Below are 18,369 nucleotides of genomic sequence, written 5' to 3' on the forward strand. Positions count from 1 at the left end.
GGCATTAGTAAAACTCAAGCCTTACAACCAATGTTACACATTTTAGGATAAGTAGTTATTACTGAAAAATAAGGTTTGGTTATTATTGTACTCCTTCAAAAATGCAAAACCTAACCACATTCTCTGGTATAATTCTGCATTTAACTCTTATCTTTAGTTATCTTTAGTTTGCCTGCCATAAATTAGAGGAATAAAAATCTTATGGATCTTTTCAAAAATTAAAAAAAAAGACTGAAAAAATAAGTAATGGAAAATTTTAAAAGAGTGAAAAAGAAAAAGAAGCTATGATTACATTGTTGGGTTAAAATGTACTAGAAAGGCTGAACTTTCATTCTTTTGGTTTCTAATGAAAGAGATTTTTAAAATCATAGAGGTGGAGATATATTTTGAATGGCCACACTATGCTAAATAATATTTTCCTTTCTACATAGGCTCTTTGTGTTATAATTACACAAAAACCGTTTATGACCTTGACTAGAAGCAAAGTAACTAGTTTCTTCTATCAGACTTGAGATTGAATTTGACTTTAATAAAGATATAAAAAGTTTGGATGTACAGCAAAGGGAAAATAGTTAACACCAGAACAAGTTTGTATGATAACATCTGGTAGCTAGATTCATCGTGGTGATCACTTCTTTATGTATACAGACGTTGAATCACTACATTGTATATGTGAAGCTAATAGAATACTGTATGCCAACTACACTTAATAAAAGTAAAGCTAAATTAAAAGTTTGGATGAAAATACTGAAGACAAAAATTTAATAGTAAATTAGAAATTGAAAACTGTAATTAATGTATTAACTCTCCAAATTTCAAATTAATTTTCTTTCACGTTATAAGAACATGTACCCATGGTCACTAGATGTGACAGATTCCTGAATTAGCAACAATGTTTTGGAGACAGAATATTAAGAGACTTTGTAATCTTGTTCCCATTCATCTAAGAATTTTCAGAGCTGCAAGATGCACTAGCAATAACCTGGGCTAAGCTTTCCACTTGCCATAAGGAGAAAGACTGAACAATGGCAACACAAAGCTGATTGAGTCAAATTCATATTTTTTAAAAATTGACAATCACAAAAACTTAATATGGCGGTGCAACATTACAGAGTTTCACAACTTTCAGGAAACTACTAACCTGACAATATTTTGGCCTTGTGTAAAGTCATTTTTTCACTAGTATGAGCAATTTCCGAAGCCCAATGGCAAAGTTGTGGATATCGTAGATGGCAGATCCCCTGTTCTATAATTTTGTTTACAGACTACACTGCCTCAAAAAAAATTTTAAGTAATATATATATATATATGTATATAAATATATACATATATTTATATTTGCAATTACAGGAACTCAGAATTCCAAATTCAGAAAACAAGGAGTTTATTAAAATTAGATGTTTCTTTAATCCATAAATAGATTTTCTTTAAGCCATGCTGTTGTGAAAGGACTGTCTTAAAGTAGTCCATGAAATTTGATGTGAGGAACAAATAAAAATACCCAAGAGAGAACTGTTCAATTTGAACTTCACAGTGTATGTCAACTTGATTACCTGGTAAAAGGAAAAACACCCTCATCACATTTGCATAGCTGCCCATTCTGAAAACTGTATATTTTTTCTATTGAACGTGTTAGAATATACAGCTATAAAATTAAATGAATTTTCCATGATCAATATGTTTTTATTGCACTTAAAAAGATGTTATGATACATATGTTGATTATATCCTAGCATTTTTTAATGGAAATATTACTTGCAATATTAGTATACCATATGCAGAGCAAATCTGGGGGGCCATGGGGCAGAAGGGAATGAGGAATGTGTAAAAGAAGGAACGATGAAAAACTTCTCAGTAAAGAGTATTCCATTTCCTATTAATGAAATCACGGGTCTCCAACGTGTAACACTACAACAGAGCCCAAAACACACAATGAGCGGTGATCGAGAAACTTAATACTTTTCCGAGGTTTCTCAATAAAATATACATTGAGCATGTTGAGTTAAGAGCTTTCTTTTTTGAGGATCTATCAGAGAATTTCAAAGAAAGACAGCTGTACTTTTGTTTTCTAACACTGTATTATCCAGGGCTGAAACCCGAGCATGAAAGTGAGAATTGATCTTTTGTCTGTTTTAAGTGATCTCCCCAAGGTCCGAGTGCTCACTTGGCTGCCATGCGGAGGGCGCTCTCCGCATCGCGGATGTTCTCCTCCAGCCGACGCTTGTCCTGCTCCAGCTGGGTGAGATGCCTATTGAGCTGACGCAGAGATTGATCTTTTCTTCTCAGCTCCATCTTTGCCTCGGAGAGACTCTGCAAGCAGACAGAAAACAGAGTTGCTTGTCAGCCCTGATAATTAACTTCAATTTATGCCATAGGCTATTAAACAAAGAAAGATACAAACTGACTGAGAAGCAGACTTGGGTCATTACACATCAGGGCTTAACAAATTTTCTGCAAAAATTTCACGCACCTACTAATTAGAAATGATAGTTCTGATAAGATTTTGAAAAAATGTTTAGCTACAAAATACAAGTCTGCTTTATTTTTTTAAATACTGGAAAGCACATACATTTTATTCTTACACCCCAAAAATCTGATTATAAAAACCTCAAGTTCCCTTTTCTTTAATGTGGAAGAAGTAAAGATTTTCAGGGGAGAAAGCACACGAAATTTAGAGTCTATTCAAAACAAGAACTGGCCTGTGGACAAAGTGTGTATGTGAGTGAGGGGGAGGTGGATAAGGACCCCAAGAGACTGGGGAACCCAAACTGGAAAGTACCACTACTTTATTCATAAAGAGTTCCCAAACAGGTCACTGTAGACATCTCAGTGAACTAACTGGACTCCACAGTAAAACTCACTTGCCATTAAATAACTCCATGTCGAAGGTAGCAACACAAATGTGATTAACACCTTTCATCTAACAAAGTTACAAATAATATTTGCATTCAGAGTTATTTATGTTCCATAAATATTTTTCTATTCCCAGAAGTAGAAAATCTGTTGATTGATATTTTGCTATTTGCTTTAATCTGAAATATTCCCTTAGCACAAAATTTTCAAAATGTGAGTCCACAACTCTGGTTTGGAACTTTCAGGCTAAAGTTCTTAGAATCAGACCTCAAATTTAAAGAGGTATTTTCTAGACTTCATGTAAAATAACATAGGGATCACAGGATCCCTTAGGACTAAAAATTTGCTCATTCTTTTTCTTAGGAAATTTCTAGAATATGAGCTTATCAACTTTTCAACTACATTTGTTATACAGTGAGCTAAACTATTGGTTACACAAGCATAACATCTTCTGCTTCCTTCTCAGAGGTTAGCCACACATTAATGTCCACTGCCTTGCTTCAAATATCCAGTTAAGAATAACCAAATGCTGTAATTTTCATGTTCAAAATTCTTCTACAGTATTCTCTTAATGCATTCACAATAGGTAGAACAGAAAACTCAAGCAGCCTTCGTGAAGCTAAAACAGTTAACTCACTCTGATTGCTAGCACACTGAAAGCAACCAGAAGTCAAACCAAGTATTTTAAAATGTTAGAAGTTTTTAAATTCATGATTTCACTTTTCAAACTGTCAAGCTGCTTCCAGACAAATATAAGTTTAAAAAATTTAAAATAAGCAAACTGTGATTACTTATAAGATATATTCTACTGTAATCTTCAATGTTCACAGATCATCAAGAACATCCCACTATAGAAGCATCACTGATTCAAACCAACTTTTAAAAAGACAACAGGAGCCCCTGAGTGGCTCAGTGGGTTAAGCCTCTGCCTTCAGCTCAGGTAGTATTCTCAGGGTCCTGGGATCAAGCCCCACATTGGGCTCTCTGCTCAGCAGGGAGCCTGCTTCCCCCAGTCTCTCTGCCTGCCTCTCTGCCCACTTGTGATTTCTCTGTCAAATAAATGATTAAAATCTTTTTTTAAAAAAGACAACAAAGAATAGATTGTTAAAGGCCATGCTAAACCTAGGTATTTTGTGCCAGTGTTAAGATATTTAAAGGCACTGAAGAATCATGAGATTTCTCGATTTAAAAAAGTAAAATCCGTTCAAGTCCTTTTCAAGCCGGTATTTCTAACATCTTTCAGCTGATTTAAAAAAAAAATGCTATTTTTCAGATAGGAAGCTAAAACTAATGATCCACTACCACGACTTATGCATAAAGTTCGAATTCTTTTTTCCAACAGAAATAACAGATTTATGCCAATCCATTCCAATTCTCTTGCCCAGTAACTCTCATGACTCGCAGTGGACATTTGTGAGGGCTACTTGGGGTGCTGCTTCTAGCCTTGTCCTAAACTGATGCTCACTGGTCCCGTCTGAAAGAAACCCATGATCCCGGCATCATCACAAATCACAGTCACTTGACTTTTCAGCAATCTTATGCCACCCTTCCGAAGACCATATAGCTCTCAGAATCCAAATCTCTGCTCTATATCAAAATCTTGTTTTCCCCCGGCTTTCATTCTTATCTCTCAGGGGCAATGAGTGGGCAGGGAGTCACCAAAGTCTCCTAAAGCTTGTTTGCCCTATTTTGGAAGAGGTGAATGTAGCCCGTGCCAAGACTGAAACTTCAGAAAATGAACAAGAAGTGGTGTCAACCAGGTGGCATAGGTCACACTTCCTGTGAAAATGAAGACATAGCAATCATGGTGACTTAAATTAGAGACACAAAATGCCCTTTTAAAGAGTTGAGGGACATGACAACGGAATCCACATCAGTGGGTCCTAAGGTCCATAATAAAGATGTGTGCAGAGTGCTGAGACAGAAAAAGTGGTTCAATATTATGTTCTTTCCCTAGTATTCAACCTTTTTGGTTTTGATGACAAAAGTAGAAGTCTTTGGAAATCTCAACACTGAGCTTTGAAGAAAGACAGACATATTTATATGCGTGTGTATAATGTATACACACAGGTACTCTCACCATATATAAAATATAGCACATATTACATGTTTATATAAAACTTGAAGTTCAGCTTTTCTTTGCTCCTGTTCAAGTTTATCTAATTAAAACCCACGATAAACTTTATGGACTCTAATATTTCCAACCGAATGACTGAAACCAAGAGGGTGTGCCTCTAGGCAGCAAGGCAACAATGATAAGCAGCGGGTTAGCCACTAATTTCTCAAGCAGGGTAGATTGTGAGAGTGTGATGTTCTGATATCCAAGAAACTGTTCAGGAGAGAATAGGATAAATCAAGTTTAATAACTCTGCTCCTAATTGTTCCCCCAATGCTCAACTCTAATTACTTGGAGAACTCTCCTGACTGTCACCTGATATTAAGTTGTTGGAGGCTGAGCCTGGAACAGCGAGATAATCAATAAACATTTAGTGGGGAGAAGAATGAAGATCCTGTTAAGCAGTGGGAACCTGCAGCACCCAAAGCCCTCCTGCTCATGAGAAAACCTATGGGACAGCCATAGTGATTGCAAAGCAATAATCCAAAGCACTGTTTTTAGGCCTTGAGGCCTTTAGGCAACAGTACATTTGAGGAAAAAAGGTTAACACGGTCACCCTAATTACAGCCCACTTTCACATACTTCATATATAAGCGAAGACAAGCCAATTAGGTAGAAAGGAAGATAAGGGAAGTTTTATTTGTATACTAATTAAACCCCTGATGAAATTAAAGGAAAAACATACAGCTCTGTAATTGTGTCTGAGAAAGGTCACTTCAGGTTCAGTTATCAGAACAGCACAGCCTTGAGATATTTCACTTAATCCACAATACAGCCCTCATTTTGTACTCAGGTCTTAATATTTACAAAAAAAAAAAAAATTCAAAGCCTGATACTGCATTTATCTTTAAACTGTGTTGTGAACAATTTTAGCGGTTAGAAAGCAAATGCTAAATATGATAACAAGGGTTTTTAAAAAGACAGAATAATATTCTGCCTAGGTGAGAATCGATGCCACCATTCTGCCCAAGATTTAGAGTTTTTGCCTTAAAACCAAAATGTCTTAAAGCAAATTTTTACCAAAAAATCCCAAATTGACTATATATCCAAAGCTACTCTGCAACATACGTATTGTATTTCTTTGGATAACGGTGTTGCTGTTCACCTGCATTTACACCTCTCACAGTCCAGGGGGCTGGGGGGCTGGGTGGGCCGAGGCTTTCACTAAACCACTTATAAGAGGATATTTTTACATCCGCTGTTTTCCTAAGGTGGTCACATAAAGCTATTTATTGCTAATGAAAGCTGTCACGAAAAGTGTGGGTACCAAGGAAGTAGTTAAATATAGGGAAAGCTTAGAATATATGGTAGATTTGAATATTAAAAGACTCACATGTTTTCTAAAATGTCTTTTTTCTTATTTGCAGTTTCTGAAATTCCCATAACAGACGTGCACTACTGTTCAATAAGAACACAGTTATTTTTTAATTCTTTAATTCACAAGTGATGGCATATTTCTAAAGCTTTAAATGTTTATTGAAGCTAACACTTTGTTTTGATTGTGAATATAAATTAAAATTCTATTAGTTTGCACCTATGGAAATATTTTGTGCAGTGGAATTTTTTTAATAACTGTTTTATGGAGCTAGAACTCACCTACTCCATATTCACCTTTTTGAAGTGTACACTTCAGTGAGTTTTAGTATATTCACAGAATTGTGCAACCATCACTAGTAAGGGGTCTGTTTTAGGAGAAGAAGTTCTTTAAAAAACAACAACAACAACAAAAAAAAACTGTCAAAACAACATGGCCACCTAAATATGGCATCTTCCATTTCAGAAAACTCAAATTCTAAACTACACATGATATACAAAGTTTATCATTTTGTCCAGTAATCGTTTCAAAAATGTAAAATTTGTAACACGATTTCTCTGAATCAAAATATTTGCCTCATAGATGTGGTCTAGCACAAAAGCTAAAGTTTTCTGAGAGAATGTGCACAACTCTCCAATTAATATTTCTGGATGTTAAGGGGATCATCCCACAGGTTCTTTCTCAGGACTTTACACCATTAGGGCCAGTGAGGAAGACCGAGCCCCAGGAGATACTGCTTCTATAGATTTTCTTTTGTCTAATGGGAAATATCTATGGATCCACATTCCTACAGACTAAAAGCTAATGGCTTATTCAATTTGGTATAAAAGTTAGTCATACAAAATGAAAGCCAAAACAACACCACCAGCGTTCTAAAGAACGAAGCTACATTTCCTAGGCCAGAGGTAAAAAAAACATCTCTGACATATTTTTTTAAACTTTATTGCTGTCTGTCATTTTTTAATAAACATTCCTAGGTTGTGGTAAATTTGGAGCAACATCTCAGGGCACTAACACTAAGGCCGGGAAGGAATCGGCACTGTCTTCAACCCTACTCTCATAATGGGACAACTAGAAAAGTATATAAATCAAGAACTGAGTGGCTGCTGGGTCGACCACGTTAGGCTAGCTGCCACAGAAAGCATAAAGTTAAAGCTTACAACTGGGTATACTAGTTAGGGCTGAAACAAAAGAATACCATATTTTACAATCAAGCGTGAAAATCTGTGAGATAGGCAATCAGACAATTTACAATAAATATACGATAGTAAAAGATGCTGATACATGGTGAAACTAATATATGGATAAATTTTGGTTCCTAGTATTCTATAGTTTAGATGGATAGTCTATATTAAAAGTTATGCAATTTTAAGTTATCTTCCTTAGGGATGCTATCTTCTATTATTTTCTAATGAAATCCTACACAGAAGGTGAGTGACATATTTATAAGCTGCAGCAAAGATGATACCTTACCCATTTTGGGGGTTGAATAAAATGACAGTCTAGTTACAACTCATATGTCTAGTAAGATGACAGATGTGAAAATGTCCTATAAACCAAAGAAGGCTACATAAATTTAATATGCATGATTAATGCAATACTTACACTTCTCATGTAATGCCATTATAGCCTTCTTCAAATCCCCACCTCTACCTGGCAACTTGAGTCTCTGTTTTATTTCCACATCATCATATAAGTATATGTATATGCACACAGACATGTAAATATATATAATTTTTTAAAATAATGATTTATATCACATTTGGAAAAGATAAAAGGAAATTAACAAACCAAATATAAAATAAGTTACTTTCATAAATGGGCCATATACCATAGGGATAATTATCAAAAAAAATGGAACATATGAGTGATGAAAATTCACCTTTAAAGTTTCAAAGTATGCTGTAAGATTTTGTTGTATAATGCTTTATGCCTATTGGTACCATATTCTCACATATTCCTTTGTAAATGTCCTCTTACATCCCATCAAGATAAAAGCAAAAAGTTAACCCTTCCCAGTAAACTAACTGAATGTGATCAATAGTAAAATATAAAGGAAAGAAAAGGAACCTCATAAAACCATTCAAAGTGTATTTAATGCTGTTTGTCTAAATCTCACATACATACTACAAAACTGGTAGGTTAAAAGTGTTAGGTAACGATAAGGTGAAGTGGGAGAGAAATAGTTGAAACACATTTCAGAGGACCAAAAAAGAGGATAATAAAGAGAATCACGAGAGCCCTCTCAACTGGAAAATACACTCAGAAAAGTAGAGAATGGACAAGTAGCTAGATTTACTGGGACACATGGTATGGAAAGCAGTGATGTGGCAGGAATATTTTCTCAGAGCATAAAACACTTTCACTGTACTACAAGCCTTATGAAACAGAAACCAGCCGCAGGAGACAACCGCCACGACACTGCTCTAATAGGATCAGCTCTTGGGTGCCTGCGTGGCTCAGTTGGTTAAGCACCCACCTTCAGCTCAGGTCATGATCCAGTTGCTGGGTTCAAGTTCCACATCAGCCTCCAGCTCAGTGGGGAGTCTGCTTCTCCCTCTGCCCTTTACTCTGCTCTTGCTCTTTCTCTCTCTCAAATAAATAACATCTTAAAAAAAAAAAAAATCATGGCCTCTAAGTTCCCTCAGTGAATCCCTAAGAAGTAGCAAGGGAGAGAATACACATAAGTTCTTCTGTTGGACCTTATCAGCTATAGACTACCCCAGCAGGTCCTAAAAACTTGACACAGATGATAACCTTAGCTATGTGAAGGTCCAGAAAGTTGCTGAATTCCCTGGCAATATTTTAAGTGAGTCAAGCTATGAATTAGGTTGTAGAAAAAAATATCATTTAGAATGAAATGCTATTTTCAAATCACTTGAGAATTACTTAAAGCTACTGTCTAAGAAGAATTAGAAAAAAAATGAATAATTTATAAAGGACTTCATATAGTTGGATTGATGACATTTAAATAAAAATAAATTGTTGTTAGAGGAATTTTTTAATTTTAAGAATTCTTTCTGTGATATAATTGAATAATAGCTTAGGTAATACTATATCATAATTAAAATACCTGCACAGTAATAGTTTCATTGTGCTACAGAATTTAAATAACTATTTATTTTGAATATACTACATATTAAATAATATTAGTAAAAGTAAATCAAATATCAGCTGAGTAAAAATCAATTATCTAAGAGAATCTGAAGGTCAAATGTAAATTAGAAAAATAAACTTGGGTTCCTTTAGGCATAAGTATAAATACAACAAAGTCCAAGTTTTTTCTTGGAAGTTTATTCATTGGATGAATTTTTGTGTATTAAGTATTATACTACTGAAGGTATGTGCTATGGTGAGTGCTCTGAAGTAGGTAAACCTGACGATTCACAGACCTGTACCCCTGGGGTTAATAATACATTTTATGTTAATAAAGGCGATAATAACAACAACAAAAAAAGTGGGGTGCCTGGGTGGCTCAGTGGGTTAAAGCCTCTATCTTGGGCTCAGGTCATGATCTCAGGGTCCTGGGATCGAGCCCCACATCGGGCTCTCTGCTCAGCAGGGAGCCTGCTTCTCCCTCTCTCTCTGCCTGCCTCTCTGCCTTCTTGTGATCTCTGTCTGTCAAATAAATAAATAAAATCTTTAAAAAAAAGAAAAAACCAAAAATATTATACTACTGATCACTGTCTTAATGTTGGAAGTATAATCACGGGGATGGGGGAGGGGTAGAGTTCTAAACACCACACCTTCGCTAACATGCACCATCTGGAGCATTCCACCTTTGTATGAAGACTCTAGGCCTGTTCTCAAACAATGTCTGTCATACTCTGAGTCTTCCATAAATGTTTGCAATTATAACTTATTTTCCCCAAATTCTGTGGGGGAAAATAGCTGGAGTAGCAACTGAACCACATGACTTTATCATACAAACATCTCATTGTTATATTAACTCATTTCATTCTTCAAAATCCAAGGCGATGGTTCACATTATCATTCCTATTTTACACATAACAAAACTAAGAATCAGAGGAGTTAAGTAATATTTCCAAGGTCATGTAAGTACTGAATGGGTTTATGCCAAAATGTGAGCCCAAGTCACAGCCCACTAAATCCTTGTTCTTTATCCTGCACTAACAATGATATTAGTAACCATCTCTCCAGAATTTCTATAACATCCACTAACTGGGAAATCCCCACGGAAATGTAAAGCCAACATTTCACCTATTTCTCAAGTAAGGTAAGGTGTTTCAATCTATGTAAATGGTTGCTTTCTATTTATATTGAAATAAGCTTCAATAAGGACTTTAGTATTGTGTAATGGCACACTTTCAATGTCAAAACTCAAAGCGTGCATAATTCAAGATCTCCTATGTGAAAACAGGATCACTGTCATCACTTATTAAATGTAATAATGAAATTAAATTAAAAACTGAATATTTGCAAAGTAAGGCTGAATTATATAATAGTACACCATTACAGTACAGAGTTTTATATATTTCAAGACCACATTAGGCCACTGCTTTTTTCCCAGCCTTTTGAAAAGCAGTGTAGCTCTCTGTCACTTTCCTCTGTAAGTCAGCAACAACGGCACTGAACTTTCCCCACATATCTAGAGATTTGGCTGCCCAGCAGAACCACTTCTTACGGGTTTATTACATGATCTCCACACTAACACAATATGTATCAAGCTCTATAATATCAACACTTGTAGCCAAACCCACCTGGTAAAGAGATCTTAGCTACTGTATGAAAGGTCATCTACGTGCCTAATTTAATCCAAAAATGCCACCTTTGAAGAACTGACACCATACAGGTTATATTATAACATTATAGCAAAAGAAGAATTAGTCATTAGGACAGATATTTTTAGTCAAAGATGTGAGAGTAGAACTGAATTTGACTGAAAAGAATGCCATTACACAAACTGAAACGGACAAAGGAGAGGAGGTGGGGACAGGGAAAGGAACTGAGAGAGCAACAGTTCAAATCCGGTAGTTCTGGTGCCACTCCAGCTCATAAGAGGGGACACGGACAAAGCAAATGGCCATCACAACCAAACCTGCTGCTCCACCTGGTGGCCCTCCTGTGGCTCCGATACTGCCCTACCCTCACAAGGAGGTAGAAGTGAGAGTGAGTCTCCTGAACAGAAGATGTGCCTTCATTCGACCTGACCTCTGAATGTACACCAACTTCATTTGGTGCCCCACTGAAGAAATGGCACCATATTCCAACATGGAGGAAAACCTGGCTGTTAGGGATTTGTTTGAATATGTCATCTCTAAATGACTTCTTACAGGAACAGAGATAAATAGGAGTAGTTTATTGTAGGCTGGAAGGGGTGAAAAGAAGGAAAATGGCTTCATCCTTTTTCCACTAATAATTTCAAATATTCCATTAGATTTCACTAAAGAAAAAAGGCACTTTTGGTTGTATAACATTTTTGCCTTATATGCCGATCCTATAGCCTAATCCCAATATAGGATGTGACTCTACTATATCTATTTGTAATCGTGCTTCCTCATGCCAAAGCCATTATTCATAGTAATAGTAGTAATAAGAATAACTAACACTTCCTGAGTACTAATCTTATTAACTCTGTGAGGTGTGTACTACTATTATTCCCACTTTACATATGAGGGAACTGAGGCATGGAGCCCAAGGTTACACAGAGCCAGAGTTCAAAACCAGACAGGATGAGATATAACTAAATAAATACATAAAAACAAAGAATGTACTCCTCTTCAAAATGAATTATCTAGAAAGATGAGAAGAGGTTTGGAAAGCAGTTGGTTTTCTTTTTCTTATTTTTTTAAAGATTTATTTATTTGAGGGAGAGAGAGAGAGAGAGACCAAAAGCCCTCTCCCTATTGCTGAACAGGGAGCCTGATGAGGGACTCGATCCCAGGACCCTGGCTGAAGGCAGCCACTTAACCGACAGAGCCACCCAGGTGCCCAGCAGGTGGTTTTCAAGCTAAGTGTTCAGTGTCGTGAAGATCGCTCTCAGCACAATAAAACGGCATGTTCTGAGAAATACAAGAGGTAAGGCATGACTTAGAAGAATGCCACTGAGAATGGCAAAAGAAAAGACTAGAAAGGTACATGCAGGCCAGTTGCAGTCAGAAAACCAGACTTTTAATCTTGCCAATGGTTTTTACACAGTATTCCACAGAGGGGCATCAAGATAACTTGGGGGCAGCACTTGAATTAACGGACCCCCAACTCTTCCTTCTTTCAACCAGACTGTGTTTGAATGTCTTCTATGAGCTTTTGTGTAATATTACCTTCAAAGAAGGGTTCTATGGCTGAGTACTTGCCAACGATTGTCATAGAAAGCTATGGGGAGCCACTGCGGGATTCCTGGCCTGGAGCAGCATTTTCCGATCTCAGTCTCAGAAATCATATATACAAAGCATAACTGCCAAATTCGAATGAATGCACAAGATCATTCTGGCATACTGCAACAGCTCATTTGCATCTTCAGCTGGAATCTAACAAAGGTTTAGTAAGATTTCACCTTTGAGTATTCACCTAAATCTGATATACTAGATTTAAAAGAATTTTTAAAAGAACTAGCTTGTACCAGATCATTTCCCTTAGTATGCTAAGGAGTATTATATCAAATTCATGCTTACATTCCTCAAGCAGAGTAAATATTATTTACTTTATATACATGAAATATCCTGGTCACATATTTTCTATTTCTACTAATACCTATATCAAATCCTGTAGGTTATTTGAATCCTATGATGGAGACCCATAGACTGAGGTGTGGCAGAAATATCTGATGAAAAGAATACGTTATTTTAGGAGCACAAAAAAGCTGATTAACAGCTAAAATCAGTGGTTATTTTCTAATAACTACACTGTCTGGTATTTAAAAATGTCCTTTCCACATTTTACCAATAACAAGTTAGTTATAATGCTGGGTCATTTTAAAGAAAAAAAAGGTTGAAAAAAGTTACCACTGGCAATAACCAACACAACGTAATTAAATAAATAAATAGATAGATATGTAGATAGGTTAGTATCAGCTTTCCCATTATGCTATAGCCCATGACAATTATTTTTTTTAACATATCTGGGTGAAATATGTAATTTTTCATTCCTCTTCCTCCTAATAATTATAGAAAAAGAGACTGGACATGAATAATACAGATAGTATTAAAACAAAGATTCAGCAACAGTTTGCACTTTCAAACAAAGTATTGGGAAAAAAGAGAGAGATGGACCCAAGCTTTGTGCAATTTCTTGAGAAAATGTACTTAGGAAAACTTGCATCTTTGGGTAGTAACAGTTGAATATATATATACTCTGGGGAAGAAACAATATAACAAAACATTATTTTGAGGCTTTGTTTCAAAGGGAATTTCCCTTTGTGTAAGGGTGTGTGTGTGTGTGTGTGTGTGTGTACGTAGATGTATATATATTTAACTCAATAAATAGTACCATTTTGGTTATAAGAGCTTCTCATAAAATTAGTATAGTTTACATTTCTGATCCCTCTGTAATCAACCCATTTACTGGAAGAAAAACACACAGCTATCCATCTAAATGAGTGAGATCACCATCTTCTGGTGACTCCATGAAATGTCAAGCATATGGCTTCTGGAGCCTAGACAATGCTTTGTGTAATGTGGTTAACAAAGTCTACATATTCTAGAACATTCAGGTTTATTTAAAGAAAAACAGCAAAATACTCTGAATAATCTTTTCTTTTTAGACTAAGAAAAACTCTAAAGCAAAAGAGAAAATTCCAACTAAATATATGGTTTCCTACAGGGTGTCTGGCTGGCTCAGTCAGTTAGTGCAAGCAATACTGATCTTGGGGTTGTAAGTTTAAGCCCCACGTTGGGTGTAGAGATTACTTAAAAATAAAAAAATTTTCAAAAATAAAAATAAATAAATAAACAGTTCCCTGTTTTCAACCCTTCTAGCAAAACAGAAAATTCATCTTTTCTGTATTTATGAAGTTTTTTAAAAATCAGTTATTATGGTGGATTGTATTTGTTCCACCTCCCTGAGGAGAAAGCATACTCTTTCCAGTCCCACTGCTTTCTGGCTTGTCCATGTAATCAGTGGTGTCTCTTCTGGAAGAAGGATTATATATTCCCTACCTTATCAGATTCAGAGGTGCCCACATTACTTTCTTTGGCCAATGAAATTTGGACAGAAGTAAAATAATGTCAATTCCTAGTAGACACAAGAACAGCAATGTACTAAATAGAGGCCATTACTGGTAGCAAGACTAACAGTGTCCAAGATAGGGGCTACTCTATGACCCTTATTCAGAGTGAGAAGCCTATGAAGCAGAAGTACAGCTGATCCATGACAGGTATACACAAGGCATGAGAAGTCCCTTGTAAGGCTACTGAAATTTGGGGGTCATTTGTTACTGCAGCATTACAAAGAGTATCCTAACTGATACACTTCTATTCCTACATATAGCAATTTACTCTAGGGTTTTTTTCCTTAATATTTCCGTTCTTTCTTTCTCCAATCCTTTCTTATTTATTTTAGAAAGAGAGTTTGTCTGGGCATGCAGGCAGGCGGAGGAACAGAGAGGGAGGGACAGGGGAGGGACAGAAAGAGGGAGACAATGTCAAGCACAATCTGCGCTGAGAGCAGAGCCCTGCCTGGGCTCAATCTCACAATCCTGAGATCATGACAACTCTAGGAGTTATACAGCTATAAAATCATTAGTGGATACTTTAAAAAAATCAGATTCTAACCTGATTTAATATTAGATCATCAATAGAGAAATGAATTTTAATTAAATATTAAAAACCACAGCAAGTCAGTTGATTTTAGTCAGTATAAAAATATGATAAAAGTATATCACTATCTTACAGAAAAATGTTGAGTTGCACACAATTAAAATAAACTAATATGCACAGCTATAATTGATAAAAACATTTTCTTCTAAAACCTTTTCTAGTTTATATTGAGTGTATGCATATCTCACTTCAACATTTTCCACTCTAAGATATGAGGAGAAAATGTGTCTAAGCAATTCTTTATTCCTTTTCTTTTCCTTCTTAAAAATAAATTATATTTATTGACATTTTAAAATGGTCATGACATATTTCTAACTTTTTTTTCTCTACTTACTTATTTGACATAGAGAAAGAGAGAGCAGGTAGGCAGAGCAGTAGGCAGAGAGAGGGGGGAAGCAGGCTCCCGTAGAGCAGAGAGCCCAATGGAGGGCTGATTCCAGAACCCTGAGATCATGACCCGAGACGAAGGCAGAGGCCTAACCCACTGGGCCACCCAGGCACCCCTATATTTCTGAATTTAAAAAGGCGATATTATAACACTATAAAATGTATTTTCAAATACATCTATGATATACTGTACACATTACTAATATGTATGGAAATATATTAATGTTTACATTTAAAATTTTTAAAGGTATGTGCCAAAACGACAACAGAAATATTCTTAGTATTATTCCATTATTTTCAACATATTATGTATAAACTCTAGGTAACAAAAAATGCAACTGTCACAATTTTTATAGGCTCCACTTTCATCATAAAACCTTAACTTAAATTTATATATGGGATATCATAACAATAGTAATTGAAATTGATTTTGTAAATGTGGTCTATAAACAAGGGAAGGAAATTAATCAGTTATATAACCTTTTATCAAATGCATATCAAATATGCAGTTATATTTAATCACTATCATTTATCCAACTCCTTGGGAAAGAGATTACAAGATTTCAATGATTTGTTTCCCTTTCAGAGAATAAGCAGTAACAGGCTTAGGATTTCTTAAGCTAATAGTCACATCATAATACAAATCCATCTAATTCAGGGGATTTTGCCAAAGCCTCAACCATAAGTAAAGTTGTTTCTTTTTAATACTTTTAGCCATAAATGCCTTAAATCCACATTCTTCATAGATAAATGATTTTCTAAATTACATAAGGACCTTATGTCTGTTCTGTGTCACAGGACTCAGATCAGAGAAACAGATGAGTTCTATTTCCATCACAGAAGCACTGTTGATGATTCTGGTATGCTTTGATACTCTAACTTTACTCCTGAAATAAGATAAAACCACTATAAAGGTGCTTCTCTTTCATCTATCACAGAGAATTTCCTTGTTGGTGCTCTTACCAATAATCCTTACTACATATACCTCCCTAACTATATTTTGGGATTTGGCCAGGTTTTCAGCTACCAGAATTCAAAACTGACAAACATATCTTACACTTTATAGTTTCAGAGATTCCACTTTTATAGAGGTTAATACTGCCATATATATATTTTTTTTAATTAAAACACAGTAAGTAATATTTGCCAGCATTCCATAAGACCAAAGCATGACAAAGTCATTCATCAGGTAACCCTTTAACTGAAAATGCTAAAACAGGGGCACTTGGGTGGCTCAGTGGGTTAAATCCTCTGCCTTCGGCTCAGGCCGTGATCCCAGAGTCCTGGAATCGAGCCTCACATTGGGCTCTCTGCTCAGCAGGGAGCCTGCTTCCTCCTCTCTCTCTGCCTGCCTCTCTGCCTACTTGTGATCTATGTCTGTCAAATAAATAAGTAAAATCTTTAAAAAAAAGAAAAGAAAGAAAAAGAAAATACTAAAACAAAATGCAGTTTTTCAACATCAGAAAATACCAGTATTTTCTGCAATCTCATGTTATGTTAGCTGTAAGACTGAAATATTAGTAAACTTCCAAATAAAACTCGAGCATGTTAATTAAATGTTTCCTATAAACAGAATGAAATAATGATTTAGAATACTTAGCCCCACATAGGGGTAAAATTACCTCTAAAATGAATTAAACATTGCCACATAATCATGTCAGAAATATAAACATATAATTAGATAATTACCTCCAAAGTCTAAGACATTTATATTTATGTTCATTCCATTACAAATGTAATATTCTAAAGTTGGTTACTATATCTGATCAGAGTTAAATTAAATTATTTCTGAAACAAAACCACCGAGTCTCAGATTAATGAAAACGAAAACACATTCAGAGAGTAAATAAATTTTGATTAGTCCTTTAAGTTATAATGCACTGTTAACTAATTTTAAAATGGACTCATTGAAACAACAAATAATAGTATTTTTATAGTTAACCATGGAATGTTTGTAATTAAACTGTACAGTTTGGGTCGGTCTTGTAGTGCATTCAAAGAAAATAATTTTTCTAATAGAGGAAGTCTTACTATTATCCTCATCAAAAAACATCTCTGGGTTCTATTTCTTGTTCCACCAATTACTAGCTCTGCGACCTGGGGCAAGTTAAATTCTGTGTGCCTTGGTTTCCTCAGCTGCATATTATGGATGATAATATTTAACTCAAAAATTGTTTTAAAGAATAGATAAGATATTATCTGCAAATTACTTAGCAGAGGGCTGAGAAAATCACATCTAGTGCAAGGACAAATGTCAACAAAATGTACACAGTCCCTGAAGCCACAGTCCACAATGGAGATTTATAAAATTACAGAGAAGCCCTTCTGAGAAACCCAAGTCATAATATTATAAAAATGACAAAATACTTTTAGCATATTACCAGTTCAATTAATCACAGAAACTAAAGACTCTCACTTAACGGTGACAAAAATCAACTTCAGTCATTATATACTTTACATGGCATAATGCAAATGACCATCATTCACAAAACTATAAATAGTTTACATATACTTGAAAATAGTGACTTTCAGACTGAAATGTATATTTCAGACAAAAACATGACCTCATTTAAGTCTGCTGGGCCAGGAGATCAAATGCCAACCACAGCCATGTAAGACCAAATGAGAGGAGAAAGAGATTTGACTTGAATATCACTGAGAAGTGGATTCGACGCGTGCATGCTAGCTATGGACTTATTTGGCCTTTCTCCCGCGTTTCATAAGCCCAAGTTGGAAAAATAAAAGTTTCTGTGGACTTAAGCTTTAGCAGAAAGGAAACAGAGATCATGGGGAAAGTTGATTAAGATGAAAAGTAAAGGCACCCTAAGGAAAATTCCTTGCAAGCTGTACTTCTCTACAAAAAGCAAGACAAACAAATAGGAGGTCAAGGCAGGGGACAAAAAAGAAATCAAAACCAAAATACCC

General features: G+C 35.5%; 1 protein-coding gene across 1 annotated transcript in view; it reads right to left on the bottom strand.

Moving 5' to 3' along the window:
• LOC123386979 (coiled-coil domain-containing protein 171-like) overlaps positions 1-18,369 on the bottom strand; it is a 98,826-nt gene that overhangs the window by 53,346 nt on the left and 27,111 nt on the right. The window contains exon 4 of the mRNA XM_045073488.1: positions 2,164-2,309. Coding sequence (XP_044929423.1) covers positions 2,164-2,309 — 146 coding nt within the window. The remainder of the gene's footprint in view (positions 1-2,163; positions 2,310-18,369) is intronic.

The sequence above is a fragment of the Mustela putorius genome, unplaced genomic scaffold, assembly GCF_011764305.1.
Source record: "Mustela putorius furo isolate JIRA1106 unplaced genomic scaffold, ASM1176430v1.1 tig00537241_pilon_pilon_pilon, whole genome shotgun sequence".
Classification (NCBI taxonomy): domain Eukaryota; kingdom Metazoa; phylum Chordata; class Mammalia; order Carnivora; family Mustelidae; genus Mustela; species Mustela putorius.